This window comes from Hakea prostrata, chromosome 10 (genome assembly GCF_041222555.1).
Source record: "Hakea prostrata isolate BN-2017 chromosome 10, UWA_Hpros_2, whole genome shotgun sequence".
NCBI classification, from domain to species: domain Eukaryota; kingdom Viridiplantae; phylum Streptophyta; class Magnoliopsida; order Proteales; family Proteaceae; genus Hakea; species Hakea prostrata.
The window spans coordinates 42,530,126-42,557,744 of NC_142609.1; the positions used below are offsets into that span (position 1 = coordinate 42,530,126).

The 27,619-nt window shown below is 38.5% G+C and overlaps 2 protein-coding genes across 3 annotated transcripts in view; both read left to right on the plus strand.

Annotated features, from left to right (window-relative positions):
* LOC149003147 (uncharacterized) overlaps nt 1-11,468 on the plus strand; it is a 34,216-nt gene extending 22,748 nt beyond the window's left edge. Inside the window, exons 7-10 of the mRNA XM_089138565.1 lie at nt 9,017-9,124; nt 9,266-9,367; nt 9,481-9,560; nt 9,640-11,468. Of these exons, the coding sequence (XP_088994691.1) occupies nt 9,017-9,124; nt 9,266-9,367; nt 9,481-9,560; nt 9,640-10,390 (1,041 nt within the window). The 3' untranslated portion in view covers nt 10,391-11,468. The remainder of the gene's footprint in view (nt 1-9,016; nt 9,125-9,265; nt 9,368-9,480; nt 9,561-9,639) is intronic.
* Nucleotides 11,469-12,341: 873 nt separating this feature from the next.
* Nucleotides 12,342-26,444, plus strand: LOC149003148 (heat-inducible transcription repressor). 2 transcript variants are annotated; one of them, XM_089136719.1, is made up of 12 exons: nt 12,342-12,581; nt 12,893-13,209; nt 14,600-14,677; nt 14,801-15,369; nt 16,802-17,434; nt 18,690-18,844; nt 21,011-21,222; nt 21,313-21,446; nt 21,542-21,891; nt 21,996-22,099; nt 25,586-25,656; nt 25,731-26,444. In XM_089136719.1, the coding sequence occupies exons 2-11, from the start codon at nt 12,918-12,920 to the stop codon at nt 25,654-25,656; spliced, it is 2,598 nt and encodes an 865-aa protein (XP_088992845.1). In that variant the 5' UTR covers nt 12,342-12,581; nt 12,893-12,917; the 3' UTR covers nt 25,731-26,444. The 2 variants fall into 2 exon arrangements, with proteins under 2 accessions (XP_088992845.1, XP_088992844.1); XM_089136718.1 differs by having other exon boundaries at nt 25,744-26,443.
* The last annotated feature ends 1,175 nt before the right edge of the window (nt 26,445-27,619 follow it).

The following is a 27,619-nucleotide window of genomic DNA, read 5'->3' on the forward strand; positions in this document are numbered from 1 at the left end:
AACTACCACCAAAATATAAACTATGCTTTCTAACAACTCCCAAAACTTATGTAGCAAGACTCCAACATTAGAAATAGAAAGTAGAATAACATCAATAGCATAATACTGTTTCACGTAAACAGTATAAACAAAGTTACTGTTCACGTGAACAGTAAAAAACAGATTTTACTGTTCACGTGAATAGTACCGTGAACAGTAAAAACATATTTTTACTGTTCACGTGAATAGTGTTGTGAACAGTAAATATCCCAAGTGTATATACATCAACACTAATAGCAGCCTTGTTGTCACAATATAACATCATAGGGTTTGGAACTTGGACTCCAATGTCTTGCAGCAAGCCTTTCAACCATAGTAGCTTACAAACTCCACGAACCATAGCTCTATATTCAACTTTGGTACTAGATAAAGCTACCACATTCTGTTTCTTCTCCAAGTAACTAGATTACCTTCAACAAAGGTACAATAACCTGAAATTAACTTCCTGTCTGGAGATCCAGCCCAGTCTACATCAGACAGAAGTATTCCTTTTCCAGGAGTTCCCTTCAAATACTGTAGTATTCTGGTAACAACCTTCATATGAGCTAAATATGGATCATGCATGAATTGGCTCATTATCCCTACAGCATAAGCGATGTCTCGCCTGGTGTGGGACAAGTAAATAAGCTTCCCTACCAGCCTTTGGTATCTTCCTTTGTCCACTGGTTCTCCCTCTTTTTCTTTAAGTTTAGCTCCAACTTCAATAGGGGTATCAACTGCTTTACACCCCAACGTTCCCACTTCTGATAATAGATCTAGGACATACTTTCTTTGGGATAGGAATATACCTTTCTTTGATCGAGCCACCTCAATCCCTAAGAAATACTGTAACTTCCCTAGATCTTTAATTTCAAACTCTCTGCCAAGAAAGTCTTTCAACTTTTGACTTTCTTCACCATCATTCCCTGTGATGACAATATCGTCTACATAAACAATGAGAAGTGTGATGTTAGTACTTGACTTCTTGACAAATAGTGTATGATCAACATTACTTTGCTTGTACCCAATAGAAGTCATTGCCTTCGGAAGGCGTCCAAACCAGCATCTAGAAGACTGTTTTAGCCCATAAATTGACCTCTTCAACCGACAGACTTTCCCTGTAGTATTGTCATTGGAGAAACCATGTGGGATTTCCATATAAACCTCTTCTGCTAACTCCCCATGTAAGAAGGCATTCTTTACATCTAGTTGGTGCAAGTTCCAGTGTTTGTTTACAGCTACAGACAACAAAACTCTGATAGTATTTAGTTTCGCAACAGGGGCAAAGGTCTCATGATAATCAATCCCATAGGTCTGGATAAACCCCTTTGCAACTAGTCTAGCTTTCAACTTGTTGACTGATCCATCCATATTTTGTTTAATTACAAATACCCATTTGCAGCCCACTGTTTTTTTTCCTAGAGGAAGTGTAACCAACTCCCAAGTGTCATTTTTCTTCATTGCCTGCATTTCCTCTACCATAGCTTCCTTCCATCTTTTATCAGCATAGGCTTCTTGCCAACTTTTAGGAACAAATACAAATGACAGAGAGGATATAAAAGCACGGTAGGAGTCAGACAAAAAGTTATAAGAAACATATTTAGCTATGGGATGTTGAGTACAAGATCTGACCCATTTTCTAACAACAATAGGAAGATCAGAAGAAGATACCTCAAGAGAATCGATTCGGAGCAGAGAGGCTGAAGTGGTAACGTATCACCTTTCTCCACCTGTTTTAGCCGGTTGTATTTCTTCCTCTGATAAGTCTGCGCCTCCTTATTCTGGTCAATCTGGTTTTGAAAGACCCCAACAGTGTGTCTCATAGGAGTGGTCTCCCCCTGGCTAGGTTCTTCACATGGTTCAGAAATCGAAGGGGGAGGATTATAGTCCTCAGGTATACTGGCCGAAGTCTCCCCCTGGTCAGGAAACTCTTCTGGGACTCTTAAGTTGTGTTGGTGTGTGATAGGAAGATCTAGAGTCGGAAAAAACACCTCTCCTCTAGGACTCTCCCCCTGGAGAGGTGTATAGTAAGGGCAAAACTCATGAAAAAGTGCATACATGGATACAATGATTTTCTTAGAGGGAGGATGATAACATTTGTACCCTTTCTGAGTAGCAGAATACCTCAAAAATATGCAGCATAGGTGCCGGGGAGCCAACTTACTTTGATGGGTTGTGATTCTGGCATAACACACGCATCCAAAAACCTTTGGGGGAATAACAAAAGAAGAGGCTCCCTGAAGAATCTCATTAGGACATTTAAAACCAAGTATCCTATTGGGCATCCTATTCATAAGGTAAGAAGCAGTGAGTATAGCATCACTCCAGTACTGGTCAGGTACATTCATAGCAATCATAATAGAACGGGCTATCTCTAAGAGATGCTGATTCTTTCTTTCGGCCACCCCATTTTGGGCAGCCGTATCAACGCAACTGGTTTGATGTATTATGCCAGAGTCAGAGAGATATTTTTGAAATTCACCATCAATATACTCTGTGCCATTGTTACTGCGAAGGATCTTCACAGTGGCATTGAATTGAGTTTTAATCATATTATGAAAATCTCGAAAACATCAGAAAACTTTAGTTTTTTGTTTTAAAAGATAAATCCATGTAGAACGAGAGTGACAATCAATAAAAGTAACAAAGTACCTATGGCCAGTGATAGACACACGTCGGCAGGGACCCCACACATCAGTATGAGTTAACATAAAAGGAATAGTTTTTCTATTATGAATAGAAGGTAAATAAGTAGAATGAGTCTGCTTCGCAAAAATGCAGGCTTCACAAAAAAAATCATCCTCATTACAAGAAGAAACTAAATCAGGAAATATTTTCTTAAGAGTTCCTAGAGGGGGGTGACCTAGCCTACGGTGCCACTGATGAAGGTCTGATATTACCGAATGCACCTGATTAGAAGATGTAGTCAGAGCAGAAGTAGATCCTTTAATCGGCTCAAGCAAATAAAGTCCATTGTCTAGTTTACCACGTCCAATCTCCTTCCCCGTGACCAGATCCTGGAAGACACAGTAAGATGGGAAAAATGTCACTTTACAATTCAAGTCTTGTGTAAGACTACTGATAGAGAGTAAGTTAGTAGAGAAAGAGGGAACATGTAAAACTTTAGACAAAGAAAGGGATGGAGAATGTTGAATGGTCCCTTTTCCTAGCAATGGAAGAATAGGAGCCACCAGCAATTCAAACTTTATCTTTTCCAAAAGTTGGAGAATATTGTAAGAAAAAAGAGGACAAACATGTCATATGATCTGTGGCTCCTGTATCAATAATCCAAGGAGTAGAAACTGAAGAAACTTGGAAGCTTGTAAAAGTTTTATCTGAAGTAGCAAGATAGGAGTTGGTTTGATTAGTAGAGGAAGCAGTGGTAGAAGGCTGTACCGGCAGTAGAAGACTGCAGAATACGTCGCCGAGTAGCGAACTCCTCCTGTGAAAAACCAACGTCTGCAGAGGGTGTGGTGGGAACTGTCTCAGAAAGATTAGCCTTTGGTTTTCCCTTTCTTTGTGCTCGTTTTTGCTCAAAATCAGCAGGCTTCCCATGCAGTTTCCAACAATTTTCTTTGGTATGATATGGTTTGTGACAGTGCTCACACTTGACAATCTCCTTAGCCAGATCAGATTTAGTGCGAACAGACTGTAAAGCTGATTTCTCCATAATAGGAGTATGAAGCATGGCTAATCGATGACTTTCCTCACACTAAACAAGAGCATAAGACTGTTCTAGTGTAGGAAAAAGAGAATGACTTAAGACTTGCACTCTGATCTGATCATACTCCACGTTCAAACCGGCCAAGAAGTCATATACTCGAATCTTATCAATGTGCTTCTTATAAATCGCCACATCATCTAGATTAGTGGGGTGATAATCCCCATAATGATCCAACATTTGCCAAAGAGATCGCAACTCAGCATAATAGTGGGCCACAATCAGTTCCTTTTGGGTAGTCTTATGAAGCTTCTTTCGTAGCTCATAAATCTGTGCATCATTCCCCAACTGTCCATATGTTTCAGTAGTAGCCTTCCAAATTTGAGCAGCAGTATCAAGTAATAGATATCCATGGGCAATATTTGGAATCATGGAATTCAAGAGAAATGACATAATAAGAGACTCATTCGAGATCCATTTATCCTGTGAAACGCCTGTGGTAGTAGGTTTGATAGTGGTGCCCGTAATGTATCCAACAAGTCCTCTTCCAGCAATAGTTAAGTAAGCAGATCGGGACCAAATCAAATAATTTGTCCCATCAAATCTTACCCAAAGAGATGATGAAGAGTGGGGTAATGTTCAAGGCCGGTGGGAGCAGTAGTACCCTCAATAGTTGCCATGTTGAAAAAATTGTCGTAGTTCTTCAGTCTTCACCTTTTGAAAAAAAACTAAAACGTCGCAGAATGAAATAGCCAAATCACCTAAAAAAGGTTATAAATACCCCCCCCTTTTTTTTTTGGGCTAATAGAACCAGAGAAAAAAATCTGGTCTGGTCTACTGGTTTTTGGCTAATGAGCAAAAAAAGGAAAAATATGGTTATGGTCTAGTCTATATTGGACAATGAACCAACAAACTGAACCAAACTAAACACCGAACCAGAAGTTGAACCCAACCAAATAAATCAATAACCAATTGATATCTTCTTCCTCATACCTGAAAAAATTGAAGACGGTAGAGGTTACCTGGTTCGATGGCGGAAGCAGCGATGATGTCCCTGGAAGCTAGAAGCAGATCGATGGACTTTCTCTTTCTTTTTTTTTTCTTTTTGTTTCTTTGGTCGATGGCGGAAGCAGCGATGAGAGCAGCACCAGTAGCAGCGACGATAGCAGCACCAGTAGCAGCGGTGGAAGCAGCAGGGTTCTTGACGATAGCAGCAGCTGTAGCAGTGGTGGTATCAGCAGGGTTCCTCTTCTTCTTTCCCTCCTTTTTCTTGTTCTTGCAGTGGCAGATTTCTGTCCAAAACTGAAGAATCGATAGGAGCAGAAAATTTCTGAATTTGAATTTCTGCGATAGTTGCAGAAAAAAAACCTGCGATGGTTGTAGAAAAAATTCTGCAATTGTTGTAGAAGAAAGAACTCTACGATGGTATTACAGTTGCAAAAAATTCCTGCAATGGTTTTTACGGAAGGAAAAAAAGAATTGAAGAAGATCAATCGAACTTAGGCTCTGATGCCATGTTGTAATTGTTGTGGAATGGCTTATTGATCCATGATCTCACGCCCCTTATTTATAATTAAGTGGAAAGTAGACTATTACAAGGAATAGAGTTTTACATGAATGCAAACTCTAATTTAACTCCTTTACAAACTCTAATTGGACTCCTAGTAGAATCCTACACCGTTGCCCCACCTTGTGAATCCCTCTGTGAAGGTAGGATTTGATCTCAGGTTGTGGTGAGTGCAAACCATTACACTTACAGCTGAGCTAGCTGATACCTCTCTTACTGTGAGAACATATTTTGGATAGGAATCCATCTATGACAAGCTGTTAAAACCTCCTGGTTTGTTCTTGTCTTCCCTTGTGTACTGGCAGCTGCAATTTCTGATGTAACCAGGCCCCGGAAGCCCCAAAAGAGCCTAGAAGGGGCCCAAGCCCTTCCGGCATAGGGTCCAAACCCTCCTGGTGGGAGTGCTGAATCTGACCAAGATGCAAAACGGTCATTTTCATCCCTTGGATCGAGTCTATGTCCATAGGGTTGAGTTTAGAATAATTTCTGATTTTTAATTCTGTTTTTTTTTTGGGTAGTTTGGAGTCTTAGTGGTTGAGGAATTGTGGTATTTGTTTGTTTCCTTTTTGGTTTGAAATTCTAGATTGGCAAGAGTTCTATGGGGTTATTTAAATTAGGAAAGAGTTATTTCCTTTTAAGAGTCTTATTTGAGCTTGTTTCAAATTAGGAAAGAGTATTTGTGTCTACTTAGAGTTGGGGGGCTATAAATAGCCTAAGTCTCTCATGTATTTGGCAGTCTTGATTATTGAATAAACCAGAGTTTGAGAATTTGGCTTGTAGAAGTCGACAAGTCGTGGGATCCTTAGGGACACCCTGCAGCTGGGTGTTTGTAAGTTGTTTCTTCAAAGTTCATGGCTTCCTTCACTACTTCTAACATTCAATCACAAAATTTCTGCAAGGGTCTTCCTTCCCAAGTAAGTAAGAGACCCCATCCCCAAACCTAACCACCTCTGTCCGCATCCTTCCCAGGCCCTCGCTTCAGTTTCAGACCTTGAAAACCCTCCTAAACCCATTGCAAATCATCCCCGTCCCTTTCCCCTTAGTTCCAGCCCAACCCTAGACCACTCCAAGCTGCCGTGACCCATCCCCTCTATTCCCTTTCTCCCTGCGATACAGCAGGTTTCCCCTTCCTGCAGAACTTAAACCCCAGCCCCTTTCCTCCCCCATTTCACTCTCTTTGAACGCCCTTAGCATTAGACTGTTGTCCTAACGTAATTTCCCAAAAGTAGCGCTGTTTCTGGAGTTAGAAATTTTCTGCACTTCATCTTCTCCAAGAGAAGTTGCAGAATTTTCATAGTTTTCAGAAAACCCTAAAACCTTCATACCCTAGTCCCTTCACCTCTGGACAACATCTGGATTACTGATTTAGGATTAATGGTAGTTCAGATCTACAGAACCAGCGACCCTAGACCCATCCTAAACCCTAGCCAAAACCCTAGTTTACCCCTAAAGCCCCTAGTTGTGTGCTGGTTCCACTTTAGAAGATCCTGACATCTAACCCTAAGCCCGGGGTTACATCAATTTCACTCTCTTTTGTAGTGTACATGAATTGTTTGCCTATGATAAGAGTGCTTCACAACTAATATGTTCCCTTTTCCCCTTTTTCTGGTTGATATTTGTCCAAATGCACCAGCCTTTTTCTTTCCTTGTTAGCACGCGTTATGGACCACCCTCTGACAACTGATTAGCGTGGTCTATATCAGGGGTCAGGGGTACCAAGAACACGACAAAATATGGATGGGATGAGATTATGAGATGGTGTCATTTACCATTTTTCTGACATTGGCTGAGGGATTTGTTTATGTTCAACCTGGTTTTAGTCTTGATTGATCTTCTTTGAGAATTTTTCTTCGGAAGTTAAGTCCACAGAAACCATTGTATTTAGTTGTGATCATAGTTTTGAAGTTCTGAACTCTGAACCTATTATTTATTAAGTGACAACTAGTCTGAGGCCAGAGTTGATGCTTAAATTACATGCAGCGTTTGCCTGTTATTTAATTAATGCCCTAGTTTTGATCAATGGGATTGAATTCCTTGACTACTCAGCTGGTCTAACCCTGTTTTAAATTGGGGCACTGGGATTTTGGTTTCAGTGATTTTTGTCAAAATCCAGTTAATTCCCTGGTTGGAGGAGATTGGTGACTATTAAAAAGAAGCCCCTAGTTAGCATGTTTCTCTTTGGTTTGTCGTAATGCTACTATAACTGTATAAGATCACAGTCAATATTATCTGCCAAATGTATAAGCTGATCTGCCCTTCAGAATCTGGATTTTTTAGACCAATCTTGGCTGTATATGGTGGCTCACATTGTTTTTAGGTGCTTCGGCTGCAGGTTGATTCCTTCATTCTAAAGGAATCTATCCCTTTGATTGCTCCAACATTTGGGGGAGTAATTCATCATTTTAGCAAGGTGGTTTGACCTTGGTTTGGTCTCCATGCAAGATACTGATCTGCTGTTCTTGAAGTTCCCAGAATTTTGGTACTTATGCTATTTATGAGATCTGTCCACAGTTTACAGTTAGTTGGAGCATCACCATCTTTGGTTTAAACTCAGATAAAGCTCTAACTGACCTGATTTGCATCAAGGTTCATTGAATAGATTTTGGGATATCATCACTTTCAAAGTTCACTTTGTTTTGGACTCTGATTGTTCAAGGTTTAGACTCCATTAGTTTCTGATTAGTGCTTATTCTTTTTCAGACACTGCACTGTGGATGACAACAGATCCTTGAGCTACTTATAGGAAGCTCTTATACCAAATTTCTTTATGTTTGTCTATCCAGGTTTTGGTGAGGGGTTAGGGATTTCTTGACAAGGTTTCATAGCAAAAGTAAAAGCAGACCTCTTCAGAAGGGACAGGGGAAGGAAAGTACCCAGGCAGGCACCTCCAAGCTTCCCTGCTCAGCCGATTTCTCCCTACTTTTTGCCTCATTAAAATCCATCCAACCAATGGATTTTGCAAAACCCCAGAGGAAACATGGCCAGCATCTCCATATCATGTGCCACCTTTTTTGAACTTCCTTTTTCTTCTTCAAAAGGTATCCTGTTTTTCTAAAACATCCTTTTCCTTTCCTCAAGTGACCAAAAATGCTGGAGAAAATGCATACTCCATTCATTTTCCCTAGGTTGTAGGCCCAACACTCCTGCGTATCCAAACATAGCTTTCTTTTATCTTTCATTTTTGTATTGTACTTGATGCGGGTCCAGTTACATCCTAAAAGTTGACTTTTACATATCTTGCACTGCCACTAAATGTAGTAAAAAAAATTAGTGCCAAGTGCTTACGTTTTACTTTTCATGTTACTTTTATTACAAGGTTGACAAAAAGAAGAGTTTTCAGTCCGATGCTCATTAAAAGAACTAGTCTCTTGTTTTGATGTTATTACCACTTGGCAACCAATTGTCATAACTGGCAAAATGCCTGTCCTTCAACATATGTGCATCTATCTACAGAAAATGCATGGACAAAGTTTACTGGACCATGAAATGGATATGAATCCTTTAACTGGTATCTGCAAGAATATATGATTGAATTTTTATATCTATTTTGAGGTTATTACATCCGAGCCTTTGTATGCTTCTTACTTCAACCTGCTTTTAGGTCTTCACTTTCATTAATTATTGATGCCAGATAGAATGTGGAATCGGGGTACATGCATTGTTTGCATTAATGATTTAGCTGTCATTTATAATTTGTGTCATCTTGTTGTAATTGTGAGTTACATTTTGGCATGAGCTGTGAACTTGATTTATGTAGTTTTCTTTCTCAGTATGTTGATCAGTCAGTCACTCTTAAGGCATGTGCTGGACTGAGTGGCATGAAATTGGGTGGACAAGTTTTAACTGCTGTTCAAGCTTTTCCTTGTGCATCCAGAGAGGTATTCAAACCGTCCATTTTTATGCATCCTTCAAATCAGTCTCAGATATAACATCTATATACTATAATTATGATGCTTATATGGTATCCTGTTTGAATATTTTTTTCTTTTCTGAACTCATACCAATGGAACCTTTGCCAGGAAAGTGGTGAGCATGCTGAGAGGCCACCATTTTATGGGATTCCTGAGCGTGCTAAACCGCTTCTTGAGAAGCCTACAAAAGTGTTGAAGCTTAAAAACGTGGTACAGTTTTCGGTTGCACCTCTATCTACCTTCTTCACCCACCCACCCGCCCTCCCTTTTTTCCTCATTTAGCTTTTAATAATTATACTTTATGTGGTTCAAATTGAGTTTAGTTCAAGCCAGAGGATCTTTCATCTCTATCTGGACTCGAGCTGGAAGAGACTTTGGAAGATATAAGGCTAGAGTGTGCCAGGTGCATGATGAAAACTATCCTTTGATTTCCATTCACGTTTATGTTTGGAGCATCTGTTAAGACAAACACAACCTGGCAGGTTTGGCACTGTTAAGTCTATTAATATTGTGAGGAACAACAGCACATCAGAAAAGGTTGAAGTCCCTGTTGAAGCTGATGCAGAGGGAGCTTCTCAATACCCAGAGGGTGTTGATGGAACCAATAAAACAGAGCTCATAGAGGGGTGTACTGCCGTCAACTCTAGCATTCATATCATGGTGGAGCCTTCAGTTAATGGTGAAGAACTCCAAGAAATTGGAAATGCAGGAAATAACAACACTAGTGAAGAAAAATCAGCGTCTAATGTCATAGAGAACAAACCAAGTGAACCAACTCAACCTGATGGTGACATGGCTTTGGTTGAAGCATCCTGTCAGATGGATACTGATGGGAATTCTCAAGAAACTCCCAACCAGTTGGATACGCTAAAACATGAAGCAGAAAACAAGGACTCTGATGTTCAGGCCATGGAATCTGGCCCAGCAAATGATTTGATGGTTGAAGAAGAATTGGGACCAAAGGAAGCTGCCAGTGACAAATTGCAAGAATCGTCAAGTGTATTGAATGATGATGTTGCTATGGAGTCGGGTGATCTGGAAGAAGGTGATGCTAAGCTGATTGCTAGTCCTCTTGATGAAGTCTTTGAGCACGGGTCTGTTCTTGTTGAATATCTAAGAGAAGAAGCTTCCTGCATGGCAGCACATTGTTTACACGGGCGACTCTATGGGGACCGCGTAGTAGAAGTAGGTTACATTTCTCATGATCTCTATCTGGCGAAGTTCCCCAAGTGAGTACTTCTCATCAATGCAGCTTGGTTAGATCCACTGAAATTAGGTTTCATTCTAGTTTGGAGATTCTTCCAGTGCAGTCAGCAGAGAAAGTGGTAATGATGCCTAGTTGGTTGAGGGTTTTGGGGGATATCTGGGTTGAAGGATGCTAGCTAATGAGAATTTAGGGTTGGTTTCTTGTAAGGAGTACTGGGAGGACCTGAGGTCTCGTATTGCTGTGAGATTTTGGTCAGGAAGTTTGATCACTTTCCCATTCGATTTTCTTGACATTCTCAGCTCTGCATTTTGCATCTCATTTGTTAATCTATTGCCAGAGAAGTCCAGTAGCTAGAATTATGGCAATCCCACTATTTAAATTGATTGGAAATTCATCCTGATAATTTTTTTAATTATTATTTTTAATATTTGAATGTTTAGTTTTTATGTGGGAATAAATTTATAATAACCAAAGAAGGAAATTGTAAAGGCATTTCATCTTTTACCGAAGGTTTAAAGCATTGGTATCAGTATTATTTCGGTCAAGTGACTTTGAGAGACGTTTCATGTTGTATCGAGTTTTGTATTATACTAGTCAATATATTTTGGTGTAATCAAATGCATACCTTTTAAGGGAAAGTTAAAGAAAAGAAGAGTTATATCAATATGTTATGTATTATATCTGCTGTGTCTAATATGATACATATTGATTTGTATTGTATCATATCATGGAATATATTAGATCATGCCTTTTCAATAAAGATGTAGAGACTTGGGTGGAAATTTATAGCTGATGGTATCAATGCTGAAGGCCAGGGTTTGAATAGAAGTTTGTCAACTAGAGCGGTTAGAGATCTAATTTTATTTCTTTGAGAGTTGAAGTTCATTTGGGTCAGCTTGTGCGTACTTTGATTACATTCTTACGGGGAACGCCATCTATGAGGGTCAAACTCACGACTTTTTTACTGAAAAATATAGGTCTTACCACTTTACCAACTCTGCATTGGCTAGAGATTCAAAATTTTTTAATCTGAACATCGGGGCATAAAATGATGGAAAAGTATATAACAGGCTAACAACTAAGAAAACTACTAGAGTGCAATTAGAGAATTCAATCTTTACAAAGTAGCAAGTAATAATTTAAAAAGATTTTTATTAAATGTTAGGAGTCTCATGTATTTAACAAGTTAGAGAAGATCAAATGTATGTGGTTTTACCCTTCCTTCCATAAAAATTGTTTTTAGGACCTGAACTTGTAAGCAAACATCACCACCAGGGGTGGTGGTCTAGTGGTCCCAAGCTCACTCCCAAGTGGTTTGGTAAACCTCATGTCCCATGTTTGAATCCCCTCTGCTCTTTTGTTTCTTGCATTAGACAGTTGTGTGCTCTTTGGCTTAGGCATAAGTGCTACCGGCATAAATGCTACCGGCTTTTGTAGACTATACTAGGCCTCTGGTGGGGTTTCGCTGATAGGGCCAGTGCTTGCGCTGGTAGTGCACAGGGCTAATGCTTGCATAGGTCACCGCTACTGCATCCCCTCTTTTATTTATCAAAAAAAAAAAAAAAAAAAAAAACTCGCAAGCGAATATCTAGCAAATTGGCCAAGTAAGAAATTGAGCACTTGATCACTGCATCAAGTCCAACCTCCAATCTTAGCTAGTAATAATTGTAACAGAGGAAAAAGAAAAAGAAAATTATTTATGACATTTTATTTTTTTCTTTTTCACAACTTGAAAAGAAAGAAACCATGGTCGCTATGAATTTAACTACGGGGTTGAAAATTTTCTTCCCCATATAGATTGAGAATCGAAACTCGAAATTTTAACCATTGAACCGTATTTTTATTATTTTTCTTTTAGCACAATGTTTCCTTTTAATTAACGAAGCGTCAGGTTGGTTGGGTGGGGGTGGTATTGTCATTTTGTACCATTCTCCAACTTTTTTCTTTTTTGGTAGAACTCGCTTCCTTTTATTAAAGTAATGCAAAGGAGAAATGTTACAGCTTAAAGGGGAGCTCGGCCTCCTCTGGTTTGTATTATATGTAACAAATTCCCTCCAAATCGAAAGGAGAGGAGGGAATTACACTAGATCACCAGTCGATCTGTAGTCAATTGAGATTTCAACTTGCTGCAGCTCTCCACTGCTCCAAACCTCTTCAGTTTCTGTTTTTCAATGCCAAAATTGTTCTGAAAGAAGTCCTAATTCTCTACATTTTAAGGTACTCACTTGATCTTCTCATCTTTAGCTCATCAAATGATAATCTTTCCAAAATATACTTGATCGAACAAGCTGGAACTCATCCTGTCTAGTAGTTTCTTGCTTCTAACTTTTTTTTCTGAATCGTATTTGTCCATATATACTCTAAACAGCATTCATAGGGGTTCGCCTTTTACTAGATCAGGAAGAAAAAGAGTGTCCTTTAAGTTTTGGAAGTCTTTGGGATCATCCGTCCCTTTCTAGTTCATTGAATTGACCTAGAGTTTCTTATTGCGGTTTTCTTATTTAATTGATATAAGAATTCTTTTGTAGATTTGCAGATACGCTGTAAGGGACGATGAATTTTCTTTATCGAACTTCTCAGCCACCATCAGTTCCTGAACAACTCGCCACTCCAGAACCCTCCACTCCTACTAATTCTCCTTTAAAGCCCCTGGCATCTTTGGAGGGTCTTAATGCTGAAGATTCATTTTCACCACCCCCCTCAAATGTAGATGTAAATGCAGCAAGCAATGGAACTTCTGGGGAAAATGGTGACCTTTCCAGTTCAAATACGGAGCGTCAGCTTCCTATCGTTGAAAATTACTCGGATGTTACTGAAGACGAAGGATGGATAATTATTCCATACAGTATTTCTCTTTGATCCCTTAAGCATCTTTTTTTAGTAACCTTATTCTATTTATTTGGTGCAATTTTTTAGTAACCTGTCTGTATATTCTCACGAGCCTATGACATCTGTTTATTCAATGTATTTGCACATTAGCATTAAATTGGAAATGTTTTCTTTTAATGCCAATTTGACACAAAAACAAATAGTGAGTTAGAAGACGTCATCGGCCATCTTTTTTTATATGATTTTTTTTTGGGGATAGAACTATTTTCATGTACTTCCTAACATCTTTATTAGGCTTTGGGATCTTATTGCTCTATGTTTCACACAAGTCATCTATTTCTCACTATTGACCACAAGTAGTAAAGATGAAATTTATTATTAAAACAAGATAAATGGTACACACCATATTGCTAATTGGCTGCCCATCCACCCACAGACACACACACATGCTGTAGATTTAAATAATTATTCAAGACAGAAGCTCAATGGAAAGATATTTTGAATTATGAAGAGAAGTTGTCTAAGGCTGTGGAAAATGCATAATTCTCAAAGAGCTTCATTAGGATCTTTCTACATGGGTTGTGGTGTTGGGAATAGAATATCTGTTGATGCTAATGTGAAAATTTTGACTAATTAATGCTGATTACAATGGGATTTAAAATCTTATGTGGTTCATCCTTATTTGGTAACATAATTTCCAGATACTCCTTGCTGTTACTTCAGATTTTGCATCTGAATTACAAGAAAGATATATAGAGGACTAATGTGAGGAGTTGAAAATGCTGTTCATGTTGAGCATACTGAATGCCCCATTATCCATTAGCACGAAAATCTGGACTTGCATAATTTCAATCTCCACATATGAATGACTTTTGCATTTTAGATTACGATTAGATGAGAAAATGTTAGTAGCTCGTTGATTTTATTGAAGAAATCCATTTCTATTTTATACAGTGAGTAAATTTTCCTAATTCTTCTTATTGTCCTGGTGCTGAGTCAAAGGTAATTATTATCTTCTTTTTAAGTGGTGGGGGTATAGTGGACTGAAGGACTGAAAGTGATTATGATGAATTTGTATCATCATGTGTTTCATTATCAGAGGGGCAGGCCATGGTGCAATGGTCGGTGGACCACAGTCGTAGCCTGATCCAGGGTACCAAAACAGCCTCTCAGCAAAAATTACTGGGGTAAGGTAGTGTAGGAAAATCGATCCCTCCCCTGCGGACTCTGCTTGTGCAGAAGACTTCAGCACTGGGTTCACCCTCTTTTAAATGTGTTTCATTATCAGTTCTGGATTCTGGTTTCTTGAAATTCCTTGGATTGTATTCTGAAATCACGAAGCTATTCTGTATAAGTTGGCTACATTTTATTGATAGTTTTTCTAAATTTTTTATGTGTGTTTGCAGAGGAACTTCCTAATGACTGGAAGAATGCACCAGATATTCATTCTCTTCGCTCCTTGAACCGTTCCTTTGTTTTTCCTGGTAGCTTTATCTTAGCTAAGTACTTTTGTCTCTTCTGAAGATGTTATATGATTTGATGGTACTCATGAAGTGGGTGCCTTGCCTGTTATGTGTGGCCTAAGTTGATTCTATATTCATGTATAGGTGAACAGGTTCATATATTGGCATGCTTATCAACAGCTAAGCAGGATACAGAACTTATAACACCATTCAGGGTTGCTGCAGCAATGAGTAAAAATGGCATCACTCATAGCAGTAAGCAGAAGAAGGAAAGTATTGGAATTGAATCAAAATCAGTTACTGGAGAAGGGGAAGAAGACGGTCCTAATAGAAATGTGGAGCAGAATGGTGCAACCCTGTCAACTGCTGAGAGAACTGATCCACAGGGGGATATTTCTGCTAGCGAATCTCTTCTTCGAATTGAAGATAACAAAAAATGGACTGAAACACTGTTAAGAAAATTTAAGAACTCTCATTTTTTTGTAAGGATTGCAGAGTCAGATGAACCACTTTGGTCAAAAAGAAATGTACTAGAATCTTCTGAGACAGGAGGAGGGAAGTTAACTGCAACTGATGCAGAAGCTCGAAGGGCTACAAAAAAGGATACTCATGTAAATGCAGTTATCGATAGAGGAAATTTTGATGCTAGTGTATCTGGTGGACTGGCTAGAGATACTGTTAGATGCTTCTCTCTTCCTAGCGGAGACATAGTGGTGCGTCCCAAAACTTGTCTTTTCATTTTGTATGCAGCATTGGTCTTCCTTGGTCTTCTTATTATAATTACATGGAAGTAATTGGAATTTGACTTGAGAGTTTTTTTTCTAATAGTAATGGATCTTAGGAAAAGGGTGAACCTTGTGCTGAAGCTTCTGCACAAGTAGAATCCCAGTTTGGGGGGGGGGGGGGGGAGTTTTCCTACGCAGCCTTATCCCTGCAATTTCTGCTGAGAGTAACAGTTGGTGGACCACCAGTTGTAGCCTGAGGTCAAGGCATTGAAACAGCCTCTCAGCAAAAATTGCTGACGAACTGCACCCTGCACTCTGCTTCTGTGGAAGCCTTTGGCATTCGATCGCCCTTTCCTAATAGATTTTAAGAGTTCTGGGAGCTCCTCATGTCATACTCGAGGTAATGATAAGATGTGTTTTCTTAGAGTGTTTCCCTACAAAAAGGTTTATATGCTTTTGATGAAGTGAACATTTTCACCATTTTTCATATATGCCACCCAGAAGTATGGTTTTCATTGTTCATGTATAAGAATGTACAGAGGTGGTGTATGCTGTGTTGACTATTTCACATTGCCTGTAGAATACCCTGCTTCTGGGTGTTGCTCAATGCTCATCTGATAAGGATCTGGAAAATAAAAATCCAACCAATTGTGCTTGTGGAGCACGAGCTACTGGAATATTGTTTTCACAGATATTGTGGTCTTAGATTACTTGAACTTGATTAATTGCCTAATTTTTTTTCCCTATTCAACTTGGCGATACCTCCTGTTTTATCTTGCTTGTAAAGAAGGGGAAAAAAAAGTTACATTACATATACTTTTTTGGAACTCTAGGTGTATATATGCATGCCTTTAGGAGTGAACCAGAAAAAGTAAAGCTAAAAGAGGGACAGTGGACTATGTCACTGAGATAATGGCAAAGAGCACCAACCAATGGTTAAATGTTTTATAGACATTTTACAGTGAAACTGTGAAGGTTATGAAAGTACCTGCAAAACATCATCACACCCCTCCGCCCCCCAAACCAAAAAAAAAAAAAAAAAAAAACCCACCAACAGCACTTGCACACATGCAAACCAACACCCACCCTCCCTCTTGCAATCCTTTGTGAAGAACTTAGTAGATGTTCCTATGATTGGCAATTTTGTGCAAAGTTGCTGGCAAAACTTAAACAAGTCTTTTGCCCTGGCAGCCTGAGTGTTTTATTATTGCTTGAACAATGGTCCCTGGATCTATCATTTCTTTGTATTGTATAAAATTTCATGAGTGAACTCTCAGGAAATTTGGATTGAACTTCGTTGCTCTGGGGTTATACAATTGTTCTGGTTCTAGCTTTTGACCAAATTTGCCACACCTGAGAAGAACCAGTTAATATGAGCTTTACTGATGCTCATCTCATTTTCTTGTTTGGAAGGATGCAGGTGCTTTTAAGAGTCCAAGTTGGAGTTGATCTTTTGGAACATCCCACACTTGAGGTTCTTCAATTTGAGAAACATCAGGATAAAAATATAGCTTCTGATAGTGGGGACAGTTTAATTAATCAGGAGGATCCATTTGGAGAGCTTCTAAAATGGCTACTTCCTCTGGATAATAGTAGTCTTCCTCCTCCAGCTCGTTCTTTATCCCCTCCTTTGAGTAATATTTCTGGATTTGGTAACACATCTCATAGACCCACGCTTTCTGCTTCGTCTGGCTCCCAGATGTTTTCTTTGAGTCACTTTAGAAGTTATTCTATGTCATCGCTTCCTCCAAGTAATGCTACATCACCCTCTTCAGTTACAGCCTTTGTTCCCAAATCCACCATTGACCAAGAAGACTGGGATCGTTTTTCTTTCCAGAAATTTAAGAAGACTCAAGAAATTGGGACTGAAGGGCTTTTATCTTTTCGTGGTGTACCCCTGGAACCAGAAAGATTTTCTGTTCATTGTGGATTAAAGGGCATCTACATGCCAGGCAAGAGGTGGAGAAGAAAACTTGAAATCATTCAACCAATAGAAATTCATTCTTTTGCTACTGACTGCAATACAGATGATCTCCTCTGTGTTCAAATAAAGGTAAGTCTTACATTTTCAAGGTAGTTAGAAGATGTCATACTAGAATTGCCAAACATTTGCAAAGCATGTTGTTTCTGTATTTTTGTCGTTTCAAAATTTTATCCTGAAGGCTCAAGCTGCTATAAAGTGCATTTAACAATGTATATGACTCTCCCTTCACGTGTAAGCTCATACACATCACACTGCACATGACACCAACATGTGGGATTGATGGTACAAGGCATAGGGGCACATCAACACACTCACTATGCCTACCGGTGATTGAAAACCTAAACTTATGGCTCTGATATCATGATACAACTGTTTATTTCAAAGTCTCAAGCTGTTATCATGGGCACACTGCAATGTTGCATGAATTACAACTTTCTAGTGGCATTTTATATTTTAATGCAGTTGAGGAAGAGAGCCTTTAAAGAGTTTTGAAAGGTTTGTTATTTTTGCACTTGATGAAAGTGATCCATATTCGTTATTACTTGTATTCTTTCTCTACACTGCCTTTTGTTACGGATGCACTGCTGTTAACTTATTGCATTTCTCTTTTCCTCTTGCAATACAACTGCAAGCATTTTAACCCTCAGTTTTAGTGCTAGCTTTATCTCCATGTGTCACATGCTTTAGTACATATTTTTTTCGCATCCTGTTCAATTCCAATGTTGCCTTGCACAAACTACAATTCTATTTTATGAGGATGAATATAGCTTCCAATTGATATGTTTATTAGAAAGACTAGTTGGTTAAGCTACTACTAAGAGCAGTGAATTGTTTGATAGAAACAATCCCACAATTAACTTTTGAGTAGAAACTTGAAGAGTAGAAATTTTGAAGTGTGACGGAAATAGCATTATCTGTTTCAAAAACATGTGAGATGGAGAAAGATAATGAGAGTGCAGGTGAAGCTAGCACTGATATTTTTAATGATTTGAGCAATCTAAACAACATAGACCTTTCAGCATAGCAGTGAAATGCAATGATGAAAAAGGTTGCTCTTAAATTAACTTGATTCTCTGGTAAGGAATCCCATCTGAATGCTCAGATGTGCTGTTTTTGCGGCGCCTGGAGAATGTGGGACATTGGCAACTTGGAGTTGCCTTAATGCCTTGTATCCTTTTAGTCTGGTATTAGGGGTGGATATGACTTTCAAGCTATTTTTGTAGCTGTTAGGAAGAACACACAACAGTGTATATTGACACTTGTCTCCTCTTCTGTCTTCCTTCTCTTACCTTTGTGTCAACAAATAATGAACATATTTTTGCAGAATGTTTCTCCAGTGAATACACCAGACGTTGTGATATTTCTAGATGCTATATCAATTGTTGTCGAGGAGGGTCAAAAAGGTGGAACACTTATGTCCTTACCAATTGCATGCATTGAGGCTGGAAGTGATCACAGTTTGCCAAATCTTGCTCTCAGGTTGGTATCCACCCTAAATAAAATATTTACAGTTATCAGTTGAAAGCCATTTCATTATCCTGACTTATCTATTGTAGTCATTTTTGACTCCATCCTTGTAGGGCTGTGAGCACATTTCTTTAATCCTCTTTTACACAAAGTAAAACGTTTTGGTTTTTCTTCTTTTTTTTGGCCAAACAAAAATAAATAAATAAATAAAAGGAAAACCCGAAAATTTTCAGTTTTTCAGCCAAGCAGAAAACTGAGTTGGACCAAGATCTCATGATTCTCATCTAGGAGAGTTTTTGCAATTTGTTTTTTGAACTCAAAACCAGGTTTGCATGGGTTTTTAACCAAACCTTCTGAATTTTATCATGTTTGACACAAAGTTCAAGGTCTTGGCTTTGGACTTGGTTCGTACCAGACAGAAACTAATTCAGGCCATATACAATCTAGTTAGGTACTGAAACTTGGTATGCATCCTGTTTTCGCCATTTGAACACAATGGCGCTCTCAAGTTTGAAATACCGTGTCCAAATAGGATTTGGACTTTGAAACCTAGGTTGGCAGGATATTGGCTATAGGCTACAACGAACTAACAGGCCCTATGCTACATCTGATTTAAAAAAAACATACAATTAATGTAAAGTTGATGCTGTTTCCGCATCTTGCCCTGTCTTGTGTTGGGCCTTCAATAGCCAAGATACCTTGGAGATCTTGATGAGACCTTGACCCATGGTTTTACATACAACTTTGGTATTATTGTGTGATGGTGGCTGGGTGATGTTGAGTCTGAACCATGTGATGGCTGTTTTGCTGGGGAATAGTCCTTACAACTCAATTCAAATTAGCTTTTTAGATCTGATTCTTTTTTTTAATTGTTCTCGGTCATGCATCTTAATTCACTAAACTTTTAACTTCTGAATTTTCTTCCACCAGGAAACTGTTATCTAAATTAAGCTGATAAAGAATGCATTAATTAATTTATTCTCCTCTATAATCGGATAAAAAACAGTGAATTGTCTCCTTTCAACTAATCCCAGGAATTTGTGGCGGATTCTGTTTTCCAGCCTACATTTCCAATCTCCATTGGCATCTGTCTCAGCTAGTCATATATTGGTTTAGGACATATAAAACAAAGGCTGGCTGTTGATTGTCATGGTTTTAAGGTTTTAAGAGCAAAATGACTGATTCTGCTGGTATTTGTGGTTGATTGCTGATTGTTTTCTGGGCTGCTATGCTGACAAGTTGCAGTTAATTTCAACCTGAAGCAACATAATTTCATTTTCTTGCTTACTATCTAGTCTGGTAGGGACATCTACTGAGGTGGCTGCTAATTGAAGCTTAAAATTTAGTCTGATAGGGGAATCTTGCTTTTCATAGCCAAGGTTTGAGTGTTACATACTTAATGTTGAGTTACCAATATAAATGCATTGGGTACATTTAACTTTGGGAATATTGTGAGGAAGCAATGGATGGGGTTGTGCATCTTGCACCTTAAAATTTTTCATGCTAAACCCCTTTCTTTCTTTTGCCGGGTTTTTCCCCCCCGGTGTGGGGTCGTCTCTTTACAGAAATAAAGAAAATGCAAACCCGGTGCCAAAAGCTTCTGACACCCAGAGTCCGGGTGACCAATTTTTCTCCCCAGCAATTTTTTCTGAGAGGCTGTTTCAATGGTTGTCTCAAGTCACAAAGAAATGAAAATTACAAATTCCAGTTGCCAGAGGTCTCTTGATGATGTGCAGCAGCTTAATGTTCTATTTTAGTTGATTCCCCCCCCCCCCTCTGGGTTTCTGTTTTCTTTTTTTCTTTTTTTTGGGGGGGGGGGGGGGGGGAATCAACTAAAATAGAACATTTGGGCAGGAGAGTTTCTATATTCAGCTATGCTTTCATTTTCAGGTGTGGAGGGTTTGGTTATTGTTGCTGCATTGGGATAGGTTTAGCCGACTTCTTCTTCTTCTCTCTCTCTCTCTCTCTCTCTCGTGTTTCATGGTTATCTTATAGTTGCTTTTGTATCTTAGGGCAAGGACTTTGCCTACCTTCATTTTCGTTTTGTTTGCAAATATATATATATATATATATATTATATTTTTTTAACTGAGAGGGAGAGTTACTTTTTACTCCCTCCTCCTCTTTCTTGCTTTCCTATTCATTAAACAGCTATTTTTATAACTTCTGCATTTGCAGGAGAGGGGAAGAACACTCATTTATTCTAAAACCAAAACTTATTTGGAACAATCATAAAGTTCACGGTGAAAAAATTCCACAGCTGTCACATACACACGCTGGAAATTCAGCACCCAACATGCATCTGCCCCCCAAGGTTGTTGAAGGAAGAATGATTTCTTCAAGTGCTGATCAGTATGCTGTTCTGGTATCTTGTCGGTGCAACTACACTGGTATTTATAGTGCTTAGTTCTTGAAAATTTTTAAGTTTGGAGTTCCATTGCTCTTGTTTTTAATCCTTTTTTAACCTAACTCCACTGTAGAATCAAGGCTATTTTTCAAGCAGCCCACCAGTTGGCGGCCTTGTCTGACTAGGGATCTCATTATATCTGTTGCGTCTGAAATGTCAGAAAAAAGATATGCACCTAATGGAGGGGTTGATCAGCTTCCTGTGCAGGTTACCCATGACCGATGCCATTTTTTGTTCAGTATCTACCTTGAAGTAAGAATATACTTATTATCTGACAAAGTGCAATACCTGCAAACATTCAGGTTTTAACACTTCAGGCTTCAAATTTAACATCAGAAGATCTAACATTGACAGTTCTTGCCCCAGCATCATTTACTTCGCCACCTACTGTGGTCTCCTTGAATTCCTCCCCCTCAACTCCACCAAGTCCATTTGTTGGTTTTCCGGAGGTTGGAGGAAGAGTTGGGGGTGATAGACGTAGTAATGGGGTCAAGAGGCTGAGCTCAATTCCTGTTGTATCAGAGAAGAAAAAAGAGATTGCTGGTACTAGTACAAGATCTGTTTCTTTTAATGATCAGAGCATATCCGATGTCATTCCAAGTACAGAGTTGGGTTGTACACATCTATGGTTGCAGAGCAGGGTTCCTTTAGGGTAATGTTATCCCACTGTTTGATATATCTCTTCTACTTCTTGTTCTCTGTGTCCTATATTTTGAGGAGACTTTGGGGAATCCTAATTCATTTTGTCCCCATCAGATGTGTTCCTTCTCAGTCTACTGCTACGGTCAAACTTGAGTTGCTCCCGCTGACGGATGGGATAATTGCACTTGATACTCTACAGATTGATGTTAAAGAGAAAGGTATCATCTACATTTTCCCTAAACTTTGACTTTAATTGCCAATATTTGTTCTACATTCTCGGCTATTCTGAGAGTATTAACTCCATATGTGAGTCATTTAAATGTTTGTTGTCGGATAATTTGCTTAATCTTCTATAGAGATGTTTGACATTCAGGTGTATGCCTTGTGGGCCTTTCCTACTTACTATGAAATCAAAGTTATTTTACTGATCTCCTATTGGATTTTCATGTTTTCATTGTGGTACGCTGGTCTAGTGAACACTATTAATCAGTATCTGGTTAAAGCTTTAGCTTTGCTGTGCTCGGAATTTGGTTTCATGAGAAATGTCACAAGAAATTATTCAGGATAGTGTTTTCCTTTTATTCATTTGTTTTAAGATGGCTGGGAGCATGGTTTGATACTTGGTCTCAGTGTCCAGGTCAGTGATCCAAAAACCCGAGCTGGGTAGTATTTTTTTTTATTGGGAACTCACCATCTTGGTGAGTTTTTAATGCAGTATGTTGTAGATCAGAAAGCCTACATGCACCGGTAGGAACAAGTCCCAAAACCAGCACAGTTAGGTTATGGAATGCGACTGCTGTGAGGGCAGCCTGTTCTGCTGATGTGGCTAGATTTTGTTTGTTCAATCATCAGTGTGGCATCACATAAAGCAGCCTCACTCCTAATGGGGGAATGCATGAAGAAGGAAACCGCTAAAATACTGTTCACATGAAGCAGCTTTAGCAAACATGTGCATCATTTAGGAATATCTTTTAGAAGATATTGTGGGCCCAGCAGAAGTGGAAAAATATTCTATCCTAATGCTACATGGTTTAGTTTCTATTTTGATTTATATAAATTATATTTTGTTTCAGTTTGGTAGCTTCTTATTTCATTTTGTTACTATTTTAGGAGTTACCTTAGTAGTTCCTATTTTTGAGACTTTTTAATTTGTAAAGCTTTGGCCAAGCAATGGATAGGCCCTTTTCATTGCAATTAGGAATTAGACTATAGAGATCAAATTGTAGGCTGTACTGCTGATGCTTATGAGTATTCTATGTTTGATAAAGACCCCATCAATTCCCTCAATCGAACCTTACAACTGTGCTCCTCTCTTGCTGAGATAAACTCGCAATTACCTCACAATCCACACTTGACTCACACTGCAAATAAATGGATGAACAGAGATCTGAACAACGGAAATCGTCCAATCGACTCTCAATTAAGGCCAAAATGGATACAATCTCTCCCCAAAAAAAAAAAGAATTCTGTAAATCCTGTTCTACTTGCCCCAAAACCAGAGTCTTTCCCTCTCTTACAAGTTAAGCTCGCCCCCAACTCTACTCCAAAATTCTCCACCCTCTACAAACACCGTCTTTCTCTTTTATACCCCCAACACAATCCTGACACATAACTAATTCCCTTATTTGGGGTTGATCCCCTATATATATATATATATTTTTTTTTTTGGTGAAGAGCTGAATTCATTTAAAAGAAAAGCCCCTGGGATACAAAGTACCAATTACATCAAAATGCAAAAGCCAAAGAATAAAAGGTGGGGGAGAGAAAGAAAAAGAAGAAGCCTGAGAAACAGCAGCATAAGAAGCTAATCTATCAGCTACAGAGTTGCCTTCTCTATGAGTATGATTTACAATTAAAACATCAAGCAGAGAGGAAAGACTGAAGATATCATGTATGTAATGACTGATCTTTCAAGGTGGAGTCTCTGACTTGTTGTTAATCAGACTAACAACAGCTTCATTGTCACTTTCAATAATTACTTTCTTTAGAGTGAAGGAGATAGCTAGCTTCAGTCCTTCACGAATTGCAGCAGCTTCCATTTGAATTGCTTGTGAGTTTCCTCCTTTATAGTAGAAGGCGAAGAGAGTGTGACCCAAGTGATCACGAGTACTCTACGTGTACAGTGCGCATCCCTCAAAATTCGTGTCTTAACAATGTTCACCAGCTGATATAGTCGTGGGTGAGACTGTGAGAGGCCCAGGCCTGAGAAGCCCATTTCCCTACCCAGTTTCTTCTTCTTTTCCTTTTCTTTGATGATCTTATTTCCTATGCAAACCCCCCACCCACAGCAGTTGGAATAGCAGTACACCTTTAACTTATATTCTGTTTGTCCATCCTTATTGGGTTGATCCTGGCTGCAATCGCTCTCCTAATGGTATCTCGATTCGAGGTTTACTTCTGCATTATAGTATGCGCCTGAAACCGTGGTAGGAGAACTCTTGAGATCTCGCCAAGATCCCATTATCCCTTTTTCCATCTAGTAAGACCAGATGATGTCAGACGGTGTGCTTAGCTCACAGTAATGCGAAAGTCAACCTCTACTTCGAATCACATAAACCACAAGAGATCGATTGCAACCAGGATCAATACAATAATGAAGACAAATTTCACTAATCAGATGATTTTTTTCTTCTTCTTTTCTTTCACGTAAGAAAGAACATAAAAGGATAAGAAGGATGGATAGAAGGTCCCTCCTTGGGGGGGGGGGGGATGGGCTATCTAAGCCCAGGGTCTCTCACTCACAGCTATCCAAGCTGTTGAACTTAAATGTTACTCCATAACTGAGGCAACTAAGCCGTAGATCAGTTTCTCCAAAAGCCCAATTTTGATTTGCAATGTAAGGGCTTATTTATAGCTTGGCTAAAGCTTTACAATGAATGAAACTTAGTAGAGTGAAAATAATAACCTAGTAATGGTTGATAATATAATCTTATGGAATTAGAAACTAATTGAAATTAGAGACTAACAGGTTTTATAATTCAGCTACATGCATGAATAACTAGAATAGAATCTAAACTGAACTTTCAATCCTCCAAATAATATCTTTGTGTAATTGGATCATGGCCCCACAAATCTTCTAAGAATATTTTAGCTTAAGTCACGATATGGGATCGTGCACTTTTCACGTGACAGATATGTAAACAGTGATTTGGTCATTCTGGTTCTTCATCCAAGCTTCTATTTGGTGGTGGGGCTCCTTTATGTGATGCTCCATCAAATCTCCAAAAACTCGCCACATTATCAAACCAGGCTTCCTCCACAGCAAATCGCATCCCACAGCCTTTGCTGGGCTGGTTTTGGGGCTTGTTCCTATGAGTATGTATGGGCTTTTTGATCTGCATTACGTAAGGTCTCAGCTCTTGATTCTCAAGTTGTAACTTGGATAATTGGATTATCATTTGAACATGTGTAATGTATTAGATTTGTTTGAATTTTGAACATTGAGTACTGATGTATGTGTGTATGATGTATACAATAGGCCACTAATGGGTTTTACTGCATCCTGGTTGGTTCTCACTTGGGGTCCTCATTTACATTATTATTATTTTTTTCCATAAATCTGAAGTCAGTAGTGTGCTCGGAAGGGTTGATAGGCTGGACAGCAAGTTTCAGCTCCAAATGATTTCATTTGTATCTGATTTTCAAACTTCTAGTTGCTGCATTTGAAATGGGAATTCTAATTATTAAACCTGATGGCATGGCAGGTCTGACTTACATACCAGAGCATTCTCTGAAGATAAATGCTACATCAAGCATTGCAACAGGGATTTTATAGGTATAATAGGTATATGCGCATTTTTCCTGGTTACTTATACTGCAAACATGAGTTAACATGAAACTCTCACCCAGTACCATTTATCAGGTTATCAGAAGTTGAGCAGCTTGCTTGTGTTCTGTCAGCCAGCACTAGGGTATGTAACTATTGTTCTTTCGTGGAAGCGTGTCGGGAATTGTAGCATTACGCATCTCTGCAAATAGAACCCAAGCTTCATGAAACAGTTGATGGTCCTCATTTTGTTACTGTGCCATACACTAAAGTCTCTTATTTTAGTTTTAAACCATTGTCTTGAATGGTGGTTTTTGAAATTTCCCTGCTGAAAGGAAAGAGAGATCAGAAGTCTCTTATTTTTGTTTTAAACCATTGTCTTGAATGGTGGTTTTTGAAATTTCCCTGCTGAAAGGGAAGAGAGATCAGAATGTACTATGCCTTGTAGAAGAACATAATTGTGTGCATAGAGTCCTTATTTGTCAATTTATTTAATGTACAATTATTTTTCCAAAAGTAAGCTCTGCTTTTTATAGATGCAATTGGGTTTTGAATTTAATATGGTGGACAGAATTTCTTTAGTGAGCTGTTATTGGTATACAATACCCTAATTCTGAATTTGATTAATGTCTGTTATTTAAATAAAATATAAATATGAAATTAAACAATTTTTTGATATAAAACAGCCCCATGAAATTATAAAAAACCATCGTATCAAGTCATACCTCTAGGTGCGAATTTCAATCACTTTCGAAATGCATTACCCAACCATACTGATTTCTAATTAATAATTAATTTTTATTTCCCCACAAGAATCTTCTAGAGCTTTCAAATCTAATGTTTATTTATTTATTTATCTATTTTAAATTATTTTCATTTTGAAGTGATTTAAATGGCAGCCAAGAGCGGCCTTTTTCACCTTAGTGTTTTCATATTTCGATCAATCTAGTAGTCTTTTTTTTTTTAAGTGTATGAGGTTCATTAGAACGTAATGCCTTAGCAAGAAGGTTACGGAAACTTCTCTTTACCTCCCCTTGTTTTCAAAATCCCATCAACTTTGATTGCTTTTATAGGAAAGGTAATGGATATTGCAACTTTCCCATGTTACCTTTTCCAAAAGCCAGTTAATCATTCACTCTTTCTTTCCTACCCCACTTTCTCTCTTCTTTAATTATTTATTTATTTTTTTAATTATTATTATTATTTGTTTTTTAAACAATAAAAATGTGGAGCCTAATCTTCTTAACTACCTCACCCCAAACCCTACCTAGAGACCTGTTCTACAGCCCAAATCATGGATTAGGAAATCAGATTGGGTTCATTTGAATGGCATGTGTAATGATATAGAAAAAGATGAATATTTATTACCCTCCGATTGTTTCTTGTTATAAAATACTAATACTTTATAATATGAGGTCAAGAGCTTGAATTTCTTTGGGGTACGAGGTAAAGCCTGATACAAATTAAAATCTTTCATGACTGACATGGATAGGTAAAAACCTGGCCTAAATAGAAAAGTTTCTCGACATTTAAGTTGTGCAGTACTAGGATATCAATGGTTTGGTTCTGTCCAACCCAAACGAGCCCAAAATCAATAGTTTTTTCAATCCCCAAACTGTATTGGTCCAATTTAGTTTCAAGTTGGGAAATTAATGGTAGGTTTTACCTCAATATTTACAGGTTCTAAATCCTCTACCCCAATGGACAGAGTATTGTGCTCCTCTCAAACACTTTCACAGTTGCACCACATGTTTAAGAAAATAACCCACATTGAGCATTGTTAAAACAAATTATAGGTGGATAGAGATGAGTTTGACTCCTAGACGTGTGGTAGATAGATTTTTTTAGGCCAAACATAAAGAGTTATACAATAATTTTGCTTAGGTCATGTGCAATAAATGCATATGACCGTCAAGCGAGATTTCGGTCAAAATTAAAGTTTGATAGTTGAATTTGAACCGCTGAGTGGTTG